The sequence below is a fragment of the Mustela erminea genome, chromosome 6, assembly GCF_009829155.1.
Source record: "Mustela erminea isolate mMusErm1 chromosome 6, mMusErm1.Pri, whole genome shotgun sequence".
In the NCBI taxonomy this organism is placed as follows: domain Eukaryota; kingdom Metazoa; phylum Chordata; class Mammalia; order Carnivora; family Mustelidae; genus Mustela; species Mustela erminea.
In genome coordinates this window covers 115,566,974-115,584,142 of record NC_045619.1, presented here as the reverse complement: position 1 = coordinate 115,584,142, position 17,169 = coordinate 115,566,974, and the positions used below count along the sequence as shown (strand labels likewise).

Sequence of the window (17,169 nt, the reverse complement as noted above, 5' to 3'; positions counted from 1 at the left end):
AAAAAAAAAATAAAAAATAAATAAAATCCCCTTTAGAATTTTGAGCCTTAACCTCTCGAGTTTGAGCATCGCTTTTTTTTTTTTTTTTTTTTTTGGGGTCAAGCCAGTTGATATAAGAACATTTTGGACCTATGAAACACTGCTGCAAAATGGCACTTAATTACGCAGAACAGGCCCTGAGATTTGCAGGTTAACAGTTGGTGGGGAAATGCTTCCTACCTTTCAGTGTGCCCCAACTGCCAGGCTCAGCCAGCAGTCTCCCATTAAAGGAAACTGTCTAGCAGAAGTGAGAGTGGGTGGAGTCAACCCACACGTTTACTAAGCAGCTACCACCTGCTGGAACATGGTGGTTCACAGGCAAGGGGCAGGCTGTGGTCTGGGGTCAGCAGGCACATGGCTCCGTGAGTGGACTCTGGGCACAGTGGCAAAAGAGACTGTTCTTTCCCCTCCGAATTTCTAAGTGATCAGTCGTTTTCCTTACTGAGAAGCAGATTTTGTTCAAAATGTGTTAAATCAGTCATGTTACACCTCCACCATGGAATACCATTAAAACGTCAAAACTCACGTTTCAAGAGCCTTTGGTGACCGAAAAACATCAAGCGAAGAAAATCAATATAAAGTGATAAAACAACAGTCCTATTTTTGCTTGGGAAAAACATATACCTGAAAAATACTTGGAAAGGAAAGCTAGGCTGTAGAATTTTTATGGTGGTTATCTGGAGATAGATAATAGTATTATCACTGGCTTTTGTTTGCACTTCTTGATATTTTCCAGATTTTCTACCATAGGCCTGTATTATTTTTAAGACTCTGAAAACCCTGTACGTGTTACTTATTGGAGTATGTTTACCTTGGAAGGTCCAGGTTCTGCAGGGAAAGGAGCCCCCCTGCTTTCTGCAGTGTTTCCAAGGGGGGATGGTCGTGCACTCCGGGAGACGGGAGGAGGAGGAAGAAAATGCACAAAGTAAGTCACTTTACTGTAGGAATTAGTATTTTCTCCCTCTCCTGAAAGATACTTTTATATAAAAGTGGGGCCAGAGTTAATTTCCTTTTATATAGGTGTGTCTTTACTCCTGAAAGCCTCCTAACGTTGGCCTTGCAAATGAGCTGTATGGGGAGCTCATAGTGGAAACCCAACTCTCCCCACCCCCCCCCACCCCCCACCCCCAGTCCTGTGGAGTTTCATCAGGATACGGCTTTGCATGTAGGAGGCTGGAAGATGATTCCACCTTAAACTGAATTCTCACAATGACTCTGTCTCTTCTTGAGAAGAAAGTTAAGTGGGTTGTCCATTATAAGCTGAGATTTTTGTTAGCCAACATCCCTGCCCCTCCCACAAAGAAAGGGCTTAGTGTCGATGCCGGTTATAGGATTTACTTGGATATTTACAAATTTTGTAAAAATGGTCTTTCTACATCATAAACCGCTTCTAACTCCAAAAAGTTGTACCTTCTGGGCCACCAGGAGGCTGGCTGCTGCTCCCCCCAGGCTGGGCCAGACTGGGGGGTTGTGTTGGCTGGTGACTGCGGAAGGAGGGCAGCTTCCCGGCAGCACCGGGCCTAACTCTGTGCCGCTGGTGCCCCCTGCAGGCGAGTGGAGGCTGTACTGTGTGCGAGGAGAAGTGCCCATGGAAGGAAACTTGCTGGAAGTGGCCTGTCACTGTAGTAGCCTGAGGTCCAGGACTTCCATGGTTGTCCTCAACGTAAACAAAGCCCTCATTTACTTGTGGCACGGATGCAAAGCCCAAGCCCACACGAAGGAGGTTGGAAGGACTGCAGCAAATAAAATCAAAGAACAGTGAGTGTTGTGCATGAGGGCCTCTCCAGAAGGGGCTTCCCTGTGGGACATGGGCTGAGGCCGGAGGGGAGACCCACCCAGTAGAAGCCCCTAGATGCCCCGGTATACTTAAAGGGACTTCAGCAGGGGGTAGTTATGAACCTTGTCAGCTGCCTCTGACGTTCCAAACAGATGTGACTCACGACTCCCGTAATACTGCCAACGTGAGGGCTTCCCCAGCGTTCTGAGGCTTCCCCTGCCTCCAGAAAAAGCAGAGGGAGGAGCGAGGGAAATGACCCCAATGAGGGCTTTAGTTTCTTTGTAGGTACAACTGAGCTTTTGAATGAAAAGCCTGGAATCCTTTGTCACTTAAAAACGAATTTCAAACACCTTTTAGGGGTTCAGAGTTTTAGTTCTGTCAGAGCCGTGGAAAGTTCGAAAGCATGGAGCTGAAAAAGAGTTTGGGAGACCGCAACCATGCCCGACTCTCAAATGCCCCCCTTTGAGAGGACGACGGCATTTCTGCCTTCTGTAAGGCAGCCACCTTCCAGGGAGTGGTCGGCCCGCCCGGGCCAGTTGTGGAGCACAGCACAGCAGGGTCTGGGTTTGGTTCCTGTCCCAGGCAGGCACCCACACTTGGGCAGCTGGCCGAGGAAGCTGGGGAAGAGGGCCGCTGGGGAAGGGGGAAAACCAAAGCAGGAAGAGAAGGCCTGCAAGGGAGCGGGCCGTACTGTGCAGTCACCATCTAGAGGAGGTGCAGCCCGTGCTCGGTGGGCTCCACAGACAACCAGCGAGAGCCCAGCCTCGCCCCGGCATTCGGGGGTTGCCTAGTACTCCCTCAGGCTGAGCCCCGGGAGGACGGTGGTAGCATCTGAACAGTAAAAGTGAAAAGTTTCCAGGGCCACAGTATGCCACCGAAGTGTCATCGGGTCCAGTCCATGCTCTGGGCCCCAGGGCAGTATGGCATGTGGGGTGGGGAGGGCAGGTTTCCCTTGGGACTGCTCACAAAGCCAGCACCCCGGGGAGCAGGTGGAGAGGAGCACGCAGGCCAGTGCCCTTGCAACGGGCAGCCTATTGGGAAACCACGCCTCTCCTCTCCAGACCCCGTTGTGTGCACTGGGGAGAAGGGAGGGGCGGTAACCAACCTTCAGTGAGGTAGTCAGAGTCCTCCCTGGTCCATCGGCTTTTCCCTCTTGGGCCCCTGAGAAAAAACAAAACAATGAACTCCCTCACTCATTCACTCAGTAGGTGCCATTAAGCACGTACTTGGTGCCCAGCCCAGATTTAGGGACCAGGGACTTGGCTAGTGAACAAACGTAAGTCTCCGTCCCCATGAAGCTTATCATAAGCTAGCAGGAGAGGACAAGGAATAGTAAGCCTGTATGTTATATATCAAAATGTGTATCACTTTCATTACATCTTATGTGTAATCATACATTCTTCTCTGAGGGCCCAGCCAGTCCTCCTCATTGCTCCCCAAGCCCCCCCCCCCCACTCATAAACCACAAAGCCCGTTTTCATTCGTTAGGAAGAAATGTTTTAAGTTAGAAAGAAGAAGAGAGACAGTGAACTTGTCTGTAGATTTAGTCTTGAATAATTTTGCACTGCCAATACTTCAGGGCTTATTTAAACCAAAACAAAACAGGCGCGCCTGGGTGGCTCAGTGGGTTAAAGCCTCTGCCTTCGGCTCAGGTCATGATCCCAGGGTCCTGGGATCGAGCCCCGCATGGGGCACTCTGCTCAGCAAGGAGCCTGCTTCCTCCTCTCTCTCTGCCTGCCTCTTTGCCTACCTGTGAGCTCTGTCTGTCAAATAAATAAATAAAATCTTAAAAGAAAAAATAAGACAAAATAAAAAAAAATAAAATAAACCTATTGGATTTTCTCCACGCAGATGTCCCCTGGAAGCAGGACTGCATAGTAGCAGCAAAGTGACAATACATGAGTGTGACGAGGGATCTGAGCCCCTGGGCTTCTGGGATGCTTTAGGAAGGAGAGATAGGAAAGCCTACGACTGCATGCTTCAAGGTAATAGAACGTTCCATTGCCTTCTGTCACTAATTTAGTCAATACATGTTTATTGAGCCTGTACTATGTACAACACCCAATGAATCAGACCTAGGCTAGGTCCTCACAGGCCTACAACAGTAAGGATGCTAAATAATATGCAAGACAGGTATAATGCCAAATAAAACTTTCTGTCACAAAAGAGGTACAAATGAAGGAGGCTGAGGGTTGAAAAAAGAGGTTCCGCCCAGAAAATTATGCGTGGCCCCATAGAAAACGCAGCATTTAAACAGAGCCTTGAAGGTTAAGTGTGACTTGAAGAGAGGGCAGAAGATTCCAAAAAACCAGTTGAGCAATGACACACCATAACCCTGTGGAGCCAGATGCTTTTGATTTGGCCAGCGTCCTCAGCACTGGGACGTAATGGAGTTCAGCAGAGAGAAGCTGAAAAAGAAACTAGGTCCCTTATAATCACCTCTTTCAAAGAGAACCAGAATTAACATTTCTCTGTGTGATCCATACATATCTGTATTGAAGAAAATTTTGGGTAGCACTATACAGTTTTATACCCTGATTTTCCCCTTTATTATAAACAATTTCTCAAGGTGTTCATTAGACTTCTGTGGCCACAGGGTATTCCATGAAAATGGTATATTGCCATTTTCTACTTAACCTCTTTTAGTTTGATTTTAGATTAGAGAGCTGTTTCCAATTTTTCCTCATTATACAATAAATGTGAATAAATTTAAAATAAGTATCTGCATTTATTTCTAGTTAATTTCCTAGATACAGAACTGCTATGGTAAAGGTAGAAAAGATTTAGAGTACATATCAACAGGGTGCCCCAGGACATTGGCACCAAGTGTCCTTCACACCAGCAATATTATACATACAATATACATATACAAGGACTGTGCATTTCCCAGTAGAGTCAGAGACTCGATAGGTCACCTTTTCCTCTTGGCCAAATTCAGTGGGGCAAAGTGATATCTAAGCACTGTTTTAACTTAGTGTTTTAAGTTGGAAATACTGTGAAACACTTTAATTTTTTTTAGTCATTTGTATTTCTACTTTGGCGAATGTTTTAGTTTTGCCTTTTGCACAATTTATTGAGATATTTATCTTTATTATATTCCTTTATATACTAAAGGTAGTAGCAGGTTTCTGTATTTCTCATGTTGTCACCTGCCTTTTCATTTTGTTTGGGTTTTTTTTTTTCTGGCAATGAAAATTTTCATTTTTGTACTGTCAACACATAACTCCCTTCTCCTTTCATTATTTCCTTTAGAATTATGATTAAAAAGGCCTTCCCACCTCCAAGTTCAGACAAATCTTACCATCCTCACACTAATTTTTGGATTATTTTATGTTTTATGTTAATTCTCCAATCCATCTAGGATGTACTTCTGTGCATATTTTGTCTTCAGCTTTGTTCTCTTTTCTTTTCAAAGATCCTGGAAATTTTAACTTCACACCTCGCCTGTTCATCCTCAGCAGTTCCTCTGGTGATTTCGCAGCCACGGAATTCATATACCCTGCCCGAGACCCCTCCGTGGTCAATTCGATGCCCTTCCTACAGGAAGATCTTTATAGTGCCCCACAGCCAGGTATGGCCGTGGAAGGGGACATAGTGCCCTGAGCCGCAGAAGATGCACCTTCCAAAGGGCCTTTTTATTTGAAGCTCATATTTAGTAAACAGTTTTTATTTGCCAAGTACACTGGCAAGAAACTTTGTTACCTCATTTCATCCTCACACCTACCCCCAAAGGAAGGGCACATCAACCGTACATTACAGCCTAAGAAACTGAGACCCTAACTTACCCAAATAGGTAGGTTAAGAATAAGCTGAGAGGTCGGGAATCCATGCTGTTCTTCCAGGCTCCCCTCAGTCTTGTTGCTTTATGGTCTGCAATTGGCTATCAAGTTTTCGTTCAAGACAGGACGAAGGGGTAGGGAAAAGGGCAGGGATGGCCATGTCTCTCCCTTTTATCAGATAAAGCAAAAGCTTTCCCAGAAGCCCCGGCTGTCTTCTGCTTACATCCCATTGGCCAGAGCTCTGTCACATGACCACCCTCTGCTGCAAGGGAGCCTGGGAAAGTGAGTGGCGGGGGAGCAAGGGAGTCTGAGCACCAGCTGAGTCAGCCAAAGAACTGTGCCTGCCAAGGCTGGAGGGTAGGGCTGAGGTTCCCGCCCATGTCTTCTGATCCCGAGGTCAGGGCTGTTTCCGCTTGACCTCAACCTCAAGACAGAACCTCTGTGCTCTTGTTCTGGTTGGGACAGTCAAAGTACAGTCACCAGAGAGTGGGCTACATGCATGGACCCTCCAGCCCTCCTGCAGTCAAGTCTTGGGGCTTTTCACATGCGTCGTGTGCACAGCATCCTGAAACGCACATTAGGGAGGGACTTAGGTCAGGCAGACCTGGCAAGTGCGAGAGCTCCTTGGCCATATGGAGTAAGAGTGTGACCACTGGATGAGAAGAAGCGAGGAGGAAGAGGCAGAACACATCTACTTACAGCCCGCTTTTCTCACAAAGAACCCTGAACTTGGTCGCCTACGATGCAGTCACATTGGGGCCTGGACATCAGTGACCTATAGAGCAAGGGAGATGCACTCTCCAGTTTGTAAACTGCTCTCAGGAGATACACAGTGCTCACAAACCCCCGAGGGGCACGTGCGCTGCTCCTCTGCTCAGCTCGCTGCCAGTTCCAGAAGGGCCGCTGGCAGGCCGACCACTGAAGAGGGACAGGAGGAGAGAGGAAGCAGGGAGAGGGAAGGGAAGAGGCCAGCGTCGCAGATGCCACCTCTGTGCCCAGAGGCTTGTTCTGATCAAATGTTCAAAGGGCTGAGGCATCACAAACACCCTTTGGCCCGTGCCAAAGGTATTCTGCTCCCCTGACGAAAGCAGTAGGGAGGGAAGACCTCCACTGGGTTTGGGGAAGAGTGAACTGGAAACATCCGAGGAGGTCCTGATTGTCTGCTCTGTCCTTCCCTCGCAGCTCTGTTCCTTGTTGACAATCACCACGAGGTGTACCTCTGGCAAGGCTGGTGGCCCATTGAGAACAAGATCACCGGTTCAGCCCGCATTCGCTGGGCCTCCGACCGGAAGAGCGCCATGGAGACGGTTCTCCGGTACTGCAAAGGTGAAGGTCACGGCGCAAGCTTGAACCACCGTGTGGGGGTCTTGATACGGCCTGGCAGACAGTGATGAAGCCAAGTAATTTTGGAAGGCTTCTTGATTTTGAGATTAGTGTGTTCTTGGCTATCAGCCTGAATGAGAATTCATTTTTCTCTTTTAGATAACTGGGCCATCTAAGTCGCTACCCTCAAGGTCAAAGACTACATTATAGAATACCCTGGACTGGTTAAAACCCTTTTGCCCTGGGAATGAACCATGCTGAGGACATGAGGGCCTCCTCCTACCCCTACCCCCCACACACCACAGAGCGTCACACTGTCTGAGAGTGGAAAGCTCCCCCGCACAGGCTGGAGAGCCAATGGCAACCTTTTTATCATTCACTATTATTTTTAGTGTTCTATCTTAAAGAAATCTGTAGTGAACTTTTTACTATACCATCCACCTAAAATTTATAGCATTTTTTATGAAGAGAAAAATGCCCTTAGTTTCTTATCTTAATTTTTCAGGTTTCATGGATTAGTTTCACTGAGTTTGTACAGTTGATTCTCTCTTGAAGAGCTTGTCAGTAAATAAGTAACACATTTCCACCCAATGTTTAAGTTAGAGTGGCTTATAAAATGCTGTCATTAGCTGTTTAACTGTCATTGAACCTAAGGCTGCATCAGGAAGGCAGAGGCATTCTTTATAAGTGAGCACAAGAGAAAGAAAATGTCTTACCCAAAAGCCATGGAGAGAGGCTTTCTCCCATGCAGAGTTCTAGAAGCATTTTGTCAGACTCAGGTCAATTACCTGCAGTTTTATGCATCATTATATGCATGAAATTGACATTTTGTATAAACATCATCCATGTGTTATTATGAACTGCTCATAACTTGCATTTTAACCATAAGGGAGCCAAACAAGAAAAGCTTTCAAAGAAAATCAAAGAAAGCCCATTTCTTCAGACCAAACCCTGGGTGTCCTGACCTTGCCTTCTGTGTACCTACAGGAAAAAATATCAAGAGGCCACCCCCCAAGTCTTACCTTATCCATGCTGGTCTGGAGCCCCTGACCTTCACCAACATGTTCCCCAGCTGGGAGCACAGAGAGGACATCGCTGAGATCACAGAACTGGTGAGCGCGCTTTCTCTCTCCGTGAAGGTAGCTCCCCGCTGTTCAGGTTGTAGGTTGACTCTACCTTGGGGAAAAGCATCAATTGCATTTTCGAAATGGGAAAACATTTTTTCTTTTACAACACATTAGCGAGTCTACATAGAATTTGCTCAGGAATAGAAGAAATCATTTGAACTATTTTGCTTAATTTTCTATACTTGGTGCTCAAGTTAAAAGAACTTAAAAGCAAAGGTGGGGGCGCCTGGGTGGCTCAGTGGGTTAAAACCTTTGCCTTTGGTTCAGGTCATGGTCTCAGGGTCCTGAGATCGAGCCCCACATTGGGCTCTGCTCAGCAGGGAGCCTGCTCCCCCCTCTCTTTCTGCCTGCCTCTCTGCCTACTTGTGATCTCTGTCAAATAAATAAATAAAATCTTAAAGAAAAAAAAAGCAAAGGTGAACTTAATTACTGTGCAGAATATACATAAGTAAAAGCTGCCATCTTTTCCTTCTATTAGCTAAAAATCTGTCACTTTTCAAGGTCTGTATAAGGCACAACAAAATCCTCTTGTTTCAGACATTAACCTTGTGTTAGAGGAGACATGAAATAAACCCGTGATGGATTAACCTGCTCAAATAACAGAGTGAATGAATGTATTGCGAGTCATTCCTGATAAGCAGTGTTAATAGCCCATTAATAGTCTTTAATGACACCAACTGGTGTTAGCACATGAAGCATTTATCATAACCTTTATTTGCTAAAACATACTATTAACTATAACGTCGTAATTTCCAACCACATAGGGAAAAAAAAAAGCTTAGTACAGCTTTGTCGAAATTAAGTTACGAGTTTTTTACATTGCCAGCAGTAGGAATTCCAAGGGTTTTTTTTGTTGTTGTTGTTGTTTGTTTTGTTTTGCTTTGGTAAGGAAATAGGTTTGTTCCATTTCAGTTTCCTTACTGTGTAGGAGAGCTGCTGTTCCAGGGGAGAGGTCATGGTATTTTATGGGAGGTCTGAACAGGTTTAAAGAAAGAGAATTCACTGCTGTTTAACAATGGATATTTAGTGCAAGGGCATGTTTGTTCAAGCAGCCCTGCTGAGCCTCATCGCTCTCTGGAACCAAGTGGACTGGGTCCGCACGGGGAGGAGCCTGACAGTTCTGGCAGAGGGCTCCATTCACCATAAACGTGCAGTCCACACGAGGGAGGACGTGTACAGTCATGGCCTCCTGCAGTCTGCGTTGAAGGCAGTAATCCCCCTGTTGCCTGCATCTGCTGGAGGTCGTGGGCTTGGAGCATGGTGTGCAGACACCAACCTGTAGTAATAACCTGACTGCCAGATGCCTGCTGTGCGCCAGACATGGCTCCAAGCTCTTGACGTGTATTTTCTCATTTATTTTCACAGTAGTCTATTACGATGCATCTTCGTGTTATCCCTGTTTTTCCAGAGAAGGAGCGAGGCACAGAAACCTGCCATAGCTTGTCCCTGGTCTCAGATGCAGGCTTGCTCCAAAACCCCCTCCGTGATCACTGGTCTATGCCGTCATCAGTGAATCTGGCAGCACCGTTAGTCATTCATTCCCCCCACTTAGAAGGAGGGCAGCCAATCTGGGATTCCAGGTTTAACACCAGAAGATCATTTACATGGAATAACCTGTTCAGATTATATGCACAGAGCGATTTTTGTTGTTGTTGTTTTTAATCTAGATTCAACAGCATATTCTAGATGCATTTTCTTACCTTTTTCTATTCCAGATTGAGAAATCGGGCTGATAGGAGAGGATATGATTCCTTTTAAGGTTATTTTTTAAAGACTTTTAAACAAATTCCATTATTTGAATGTTTCTAGTGTTCATAGAGTTCAAACTGAATAATCTTATGCCATAATTCACTCATGTGATTGGTCCCTAAACGTTTTTCCGAGGCAGCCCCAAGGCAGGATTTATTTGGTAGGGGTGGGGAGACATCTAAAAGTCAGGAGGACTGTGACGCTTTGGGCAAGTCCTTTCCATATCAGAGCCTGCTTCCGCCCCTGCGAGCCCCTGGGGCTGGGGCGCAGAGCAGCCAACGGGGCTGTGTGTGCACAGGTGCGCGGGAACATCTATGCACAGGCAGGGCATGAAGTTCTCTCTGCTTCCTCCTCCTCTTCTCTAGGATACGGAAGTTTCCAATCAAATCACCCTTGTGGAAGATGTGTTAGCCAAGCTCTGTAAAACCATTTACCCCCTGGCTGATCTGCTGGCCAGGCCACTGCCCGAGGGAGTTGATCCTCTGAAGCTTGAGATTTATCTCACGGATGAAGACTTCGAGGTAAGCTGGTCTTCCCGGGGGCTGGCATTTAAGCACTCCCAGGGTTTGGCTGGGAGTGCTTGTCCTCACCCACAGGGCGTTTCTCCCCATTTTGCAGTTTGCACTAGACATGACGAGAGAGGAGTACAACACACTGCCTGCCTGGAAGCAGGTGAACCTGAAGAAAGCAAAGGGTCTGTTCTGAGCGGGAGAGATGCTGGAGGGACCTCTGTCGTCACTTTCAATACCGCTGGACCAGGGAAATGGGTATTTTTTTTTTCTTGGACTGGTATTTTTTAAAAAAAAAAACAACAAAGATTTTTTAAATCAGAGTTTTCCAAAACCTGAAGTGATCAGCTCTACTGCTTGTCCCGGATTTGTGCATTTTGTAAATGTTTAAGCGAGCCCTTTGGAAACGTTCTTTCCATGATTCAGCAGGTGATGTTAATAAAGGCGTCCCCCATATGCACATGCGCGGCGGTTCCCGCGCTGCCCGCCGCGTCCTGTGGGCTGCCTACCTTGTTTTGGAAGGAATTCTCTTTCTAAAGCGTTATTTTGATAGTTTGTGGGTTCTAAAATATATATATTTATATAAACACCATTTAAATCAAATACATATTTAACAAAGCAGTATGTATTCATTCACTCTTAAGATTTGTTTTTCTTTTGGTGTCAAAATAATTTTAAAGGTAGATGGAGTCGCTTCTGTGGCGTTAGCTCGGGCACCTCTCCGTATTTTCACACACGTTCAGAAACGTCTCCTTCAGCATTAGGTCTGACTTGTTCTGAGTGCTGCTTCTGGTGCTAAAATGAACAAATGAATTTGTACTTCCTGGCATGGGCTCTGAAGACTCTGTGCAAATCCACCTCTCTACCTTAATATCTCCCCGAAATGTATAGTGCCTTGTTTTTATGTACAGTTTATATACAGAAAAGTTTGCTCTGCATTTTTTGATGATGGTTTGGAACACTTATCTCCAATTTTACTCTCAAATGTAGAAAGGAAAAAAAAATCTCAAATTTCTAACACCTGTTGTAAACATGAAACATGTCATTTTGCGATACAGAACTCCAAAATAAAAGCTTCAAGAATAAATACAGTAATTGATTGATTCACATTGGATCCCAGGCATGGTCCTTTCTGAACAATGTGGGGTTTTTTTTTGTAAATGTTAACCTAGCATCAGTATTTTTTTTTTTTTTAATTTGACAGAGAGAGAGAGATCACAGGTAGCCAGAGAAGCAGGCAGAGAGAGAGGAGGAAGCAGGCTCCCTGCTGAGCAGAGAGCCTGATGTGGGGCTCAATCTCAGGACCCTGAGATCATGACCTGGAGCTGAAGGCAGAGGCTTTAACCCACTGAGCCATCCAGGCGTCCCAGTATTTTTCTATGAAATATTAACCACTATAACTTTTCATTTAGTTTAGGGCCAGATTTTTTTTAATAGGGTTATATAACTGAATAGATTTTGGACCTGTAACATTTGTTCTGAGTAGTAGACTGAAGACAGGTTTTTGCAAATCATCCCTCAACTGAAGCTTTTTACCATGAAACTGTTTTTGCATTTCTTACTTAGGATCTCAGTGTCTTTTTAAGAATGGGAAATCTAAAAATGAGAAAACTCCCCACAGGCTCCTGTATTCATAAAATCCCACAACTGTGGTTTTGAATGAATACCAGAGACCTGCTGTGAATTGTTGTCCTACCCACCCAGCCCTGTTTTGGTCTCAGTCTTAACACATCACATAACAGCACATTGGCTTTACACATTGTCACTTAACGTTGCTTTGTGTCCTAACCCTGGGACTCCAGGTCAGCAGCCTATTACCCGCTCTCTGGCCCACCACTTTGAGACTGTGGGATGTTGGACAGTCACTGAACTTTCCCACCTTGATTGCCTCAGTTTGGGGGAAAAAAAAGAAAAAGAGTCAATACTAACTATCCTGCCCACTTCTGAGGATTGGTTCTTGGGGAGGATCAAGCAGAAGCTCTTTGGATATTTCAAGTGCTGATGCCTGCCGGTGTTGATGTTTCCATTACAGGAGCTGAAATAGGAAAGCTTTGGTGGTGAAGTATAGTAGTGTAGTCACACACCGCGGAATTACATATTAAACCAGAATGAGTAGAACCTTCCAAAGAAATCAAAGTAGAGGGGAAAGGAGACGGGGGCATTCAGAATTAGTGTCCCGTAGGCGGAATGCAAAGAGGAATAGGGGCTCAGAGCAGGTAAGCCAACCGGGCGAGTTTCCAAAGGACAGAGGCAGGGCGACAGTTCAGAGTCACCCAGATCCCTGCATATACAGACGGGAGCTCGGGTTGCTGGGAGGGCTTCAGTGGACAGCCTGCTGAGGCAGCAGATAAGATCGGTGTCATCAGCGGTGTAGACAGGGTGCCGGCAGTCGGCTTCCTGCCTCTTCTCTGTAAAGGAGGTGCCCATCTCGTATACCTACTGACTTCCTGTTTGCCTCTCTTCATCTGAGTCATTTCCTGCATCTCTTTCCTGCTTACAGACCTGGATCCTCTCTTCCTTGGTTTTTCTACTGCTTTTCCCTTCACAGCGGCAACTTTGGAACTTTGCATACAGCAGGAAGGACCCAGCCTAAAAACTGGAATTGCTGAATCTGAGCAACTCAGCCGATGAGTTGCTCCAGCGTTCCAGGCCTTTCTCTATAGCCGCTCCAGAAGCAAACCACCCTGGGGTCCGTGTATTAAACATGGCAGAGTCGTGTAGCTGTCTTAATTTTTGATTTTTGAACCAAAGGACTTCAGAAAAGAGGAGTGCTTGTTTGGTTTAGGATTGCTGTCAGAGCTGCAGTGGGACACATGACTACCACGTGTGTTCCGAGGCGATGGAGGAACTACACGAATGCCATCAGTTTCCAGAGGACAGAGACCACTGTCCCTGTTCCTCTTAGGCCATGCACAGGTCAGGGTCAGGGAAATCTGGCTCAAAGACCCACATCTTTCCCTTCTTATTTTAAAACTTTGGCCCTACGTTTAGAGCTCCCATTTTGCTAAAAGAAGATGCAGTCCAGAAACAGCTTGACAATCTATATCCATGTTGGTCTTTAGTTTTGTCATTTTTCTTTTTTCCTGATTATAAAAGTAACACTTCTGTCCATACAGAGACTTACACATGAACGTTCATAGCATTATTCATAATAGCACAAGCCCACAAACCCAGTTGTCCACTGACTAGAAATGGATAAATATGGTGTGTGTGTGCAAAGGAATATTCTCTAACGACGTGGAGAGCAAACTAATACACACTTCCACATGGTAAACCTCAAAAACACCGTCAAGCCAAAGAAACCGGTACGGAAGGCCACCTGTTGCTTAATTCCACGTATATGAAATTTCAGAAAATCCATTCAGAGAGGAGATCTGTGGTGGCTGGGGAAGGAGATGGGAGGGAAGGTTGCCTGCAAAGGAGCACAGGGATCTTTTGGGGGAGCGTGATGGAAACGTCTCGAACTGGACTTTGGCGATGGTCCCACAACTCTATAAATGAAGTCCTAGGACTTTATTGTACACCTTATACAGGTGGGTTTTCTGCCATGTACAGGTCAAGGAGACTGTTTGATCAGTCTTGATCAATGTGAAAAATGCGAACATGAAAGTATGATGCAAATAACAGGATGCAAACGTAATATATAATTTAGGAATTGAGAGTCACAGGTGTCCCCATGGCTAAATAATCACTCATGCTGCTCGTGAAGGCAGTAAGGCAGACTAATTGGGACTATCACAATAGGTATAGGGATCCTGGCGATGAGGTGTAGGGGAGAGAGATTGGGCTCAACTCCAGATACAAGGAAGAGTGGGAATTTATAGCCAAAGTCAGTGGAGAGAAGACGACTAAGAGGAAACACGAGGGAAAGGGGAGATCTGGCTACACTGACCTCACCGGATTCTTGCTGAAGCCAGACTGGGGTGACCAGACAGCACCAGGGGATGGTGGAGAATGACGAACCCCATCAGGTCCCGAGAGCAATGGGATAATGAGGAGAGGGCAGGGGATCTGACTAAACGTATCTGACAGGATTTGTGCTAAAACTGTGCTCTTGGAGGACACGCTCAGGGACAGGACCTAGTTGGGCTCAGAGAAGGCTGACTAAAGTTTGGTCAAGGAGAGTATCTTCATCCCCACTTCTCAAATCCAAGTACTTCAATAATTTGGCTTATGTTCTTCTAGATTTTTCTTTGCATCTATTAACAGAGATGTATGCTCATATTTTTTTTTTTTTTTAGAAAAAAGTCACATTTGTTCTCTGCCATCGTATTTTTCTGTTAACAATAGGGCTCCCACGTTGATTCTTTGATGTCTGTCTGAGCGTGTGTGAGGCTGAGGCCACCTGGGCCACACTGCAAAGGCCTAAGCCAGCAATCGTGGGGGCCCAGCTCCACCACCCCACAAGCATTCTCCAGTCCTCGCCGAGGATGGGCGGCATAAAACTGGGGCCCAGGAAATGATCTAGGGATTTGTTTTCATGGGCCTTCCTCAATCCCCAGTCCAGAGTAAGGGCCAGAAGCTTCCAAATGGGCCTCTGTACAGAGCCTCGCTGAACAGCAATGACTAGTGAGTGACTAGGAAGTGTCAAGGGGACAACAGAAAATCACAGATCAAGGTAATGATTCAAACGCAAATGATGGGAAATCGAATATATACAATATGGCATTGGACCCAAAGAAAAATTCGTACCTTACTTCTAAAGAATAAATGCATTGCAAATACTTGCTCTTTCTGCACCAGAAAAGGAAGGCTGGGCTGCTCCAGACGATGCAATTAGAGGTAACCCAAGAGTTAGATCAGAAAGATGCACTTGTAAGGGGAGAACATTGGAGGTTCTCAGTTCCTGTACGCGCACCACGGATGTGCTGAAACGCCACCCCCCATGCTCACCGCTCGAATGCACATGGCATGACCTTGATCCTTAAGGATTGGGGGGAAGAAAGAGGAACAGATCAGGATCCCTTGTTTCTATCAACAAACTTGTCCCCTACTGAGCTTTTCCCTCATGCTGAGTTTGAGAAAAAGGCTACAGAAGTAGAAGCGAATGCAAGCTGAAGCGCAGGCAGGCAGTGTCCACACTGCCTCAGCCCCAAAACACCTGCACAGCCTTGCCGCACCGGCGGGACATGTTTCTGTCACCAAATGCCACAGAGCTCTGCAAGTCTCTTAACGGGTAGATTGGAACTGACTTGCAGTATCTGGAAATTGACATCAATTGCCTGTTATTAAATCTCACTGAATTGTTAAGCCCAACCTTGCCATCCGAACACCATTTTAGCATTCACTCTGAGATGGTTCTAACTGGCTGTGTTATCTCCGTCCAGGTAAAGAAATACCAAACCGCCACTGAGCAAGGAGCCTTCTGTGTAAGTGGAAGCAAAGAAAAAGGAAAGGGGGCAGGTGGACAGACAAGCCTAAGCGGTCCTTTTTGGTTAGTGGTTTCTCCATATTAAAAACAAAACAAAAAACCCAAGCAACTAAACAATGCATTTGAGGACTGTTGGACATGCTTAGTGCCCGAGCCCATCTGCAGGGAAGATTATAAAACAGGTACCCTGTCTCCCGTCCGGCCGGGAATAATCAAGTTCCCTTCTGGACACTTGTGCATCCTGAAGGAGGTGGCCATTCTGGTTTTTGAATCACAAAGAGTGAGCATGGAGCCCTCACTTGTCAATGATGACATCTTGGGATCCCAGGGGGGAAGCACTGTTTCTCCTTGTAGGCGGGGGTCTTCCCACAGGTCGGAGCTGACTGCAGGGGCAGCCACGTCATCTGCCGAGGTGCGTTTCTAGGCTCACATACTGGCTACTCCAGACCTGTCGTCTTTGGCAGCGGTCCATATTCCCCCAGGAGCACATGTGTTTACTGCTCGCTCACTCAAGTATTTATGGAGTGTGTGCACCACAAGGGGCTCAACAGAGAAGAGAAATATGAGCTACAGCAAGGCTTAGATCCCACAAGGGGCCTTCCAGAGAAGGGGAGAATGATGATAACTCAACACAAATTATCAATAATGATGAAATGGGAGTCTTGCAGGGGTTGTACTGTGCACCCTTTCCCCCCAAAAGAAAGGTACGCAGGGTCCTAACTCCCAGGATCTCAGCATGTGACCTTCTTGGGAGACAGTCTATAAGTAATCAAGTTAAATGAGATTATTAGGGTGAGCCCCACGCTGATGTGACTAGTGTCCTTATATGAAGAGGAAATTTGGATGGAGAGATAGAGGGAAGACAGCCGTCTGCAAGCCAAGGAGAACAGCCTCAGAAGAAACCAGGCCGAAGTGCTGACACCTTGACCTCAGACTCCTAGCTTCCCGAACTGTGAGACATTAAGTTTCTGTTGTTTGAGCCACTCAGCCGGTGTCATAGCCGGCCTAGGGAATGGACACAGAGCGCACACTGGATCTTCCCGTTGGAGGGAAGGGGGAGGGGAGGAATCAGGGTAGCTTCATGGAGGAAGTCCCATGGGGTAGGACTGGAAGGGCGGGTAGGATTTCTCACAGCAGCTGGGCATGAACCCATCAGGCAGCAGCTCCAGAGGGGAAGATTCGGAAAGGGAGAGGTAGAGAGAGAGGGCCCACAAGTCTCCCCGCTACGGCATGGGCAGGCTGGGAGAATATCAGGGTCTCATGGATGCAGCGACAGGCGACGAAGGGAGATGGATGCTGGAAATGAACAAGCTGACTGACCCAGCAAAGGACATGTTCAGATGTGGGGAGGATCTGGTCACACCACCTGGGACTGACTCCTCTGGTCTCTAGGAGGTGTTAGGCCAAGCGGGCAGCGTCCCTTTCTCACAGTGACCTGGTGTACTTGTTTCCAGGGCTTGTTGGACTCTCCGTACTGTCTTGTCTTACACCGTGT

General features: G+C 46.5%; 1 protein-coding gene across 12 annotated transcripts in view; it reads left to right on the top strand.

Annotated features, from left to right (window-relative positions):
- Nucleotides 1-11,410, top strand: part of SVIL (supervillin) — a 118,237-nt gene extending 106,827 nt beyond the window's left edge. For all 12 annotated transcript variants that reach the window (XM_032349384.1, XM_032349375.1, XM_032349377.1 and 9 more), the window contains 8 exons: nt 859-964; nt 1,590-1,797; nt 3,668-3,801; nt 5,232-5,387; nt 6,778-6,921; nt 7,906-8,030; nt 10,160-10,315; nt 10,413-11,410. In XM_032349384.1, the coding sequence (XP_032205275.1) occupies nt 859-964; nt 1,590-1,797; nt 3,668-3,801; nt 5,232-5,387; nt 6,778-6,921; nt 7,906-8,030; nt 10,160-10,315; nt 10,413-10,499 (1,116 nt within the window). In that variant the 3' untranslated portion in view covers nt 10,500-11,410. The remainder of the gene's footprint in view (nt 1-858; nt 965-1,589; nt 1,798-3,667; nt 3,802-5,231; nt 5,388-6,777; nt 6,922-7,905; nt 8,031-10,159; nt 10,316-10,412) is intronic.
- The last annotated feature ends 5,759 nt before the right edge of the window (nt 11,411-17,169 follow it).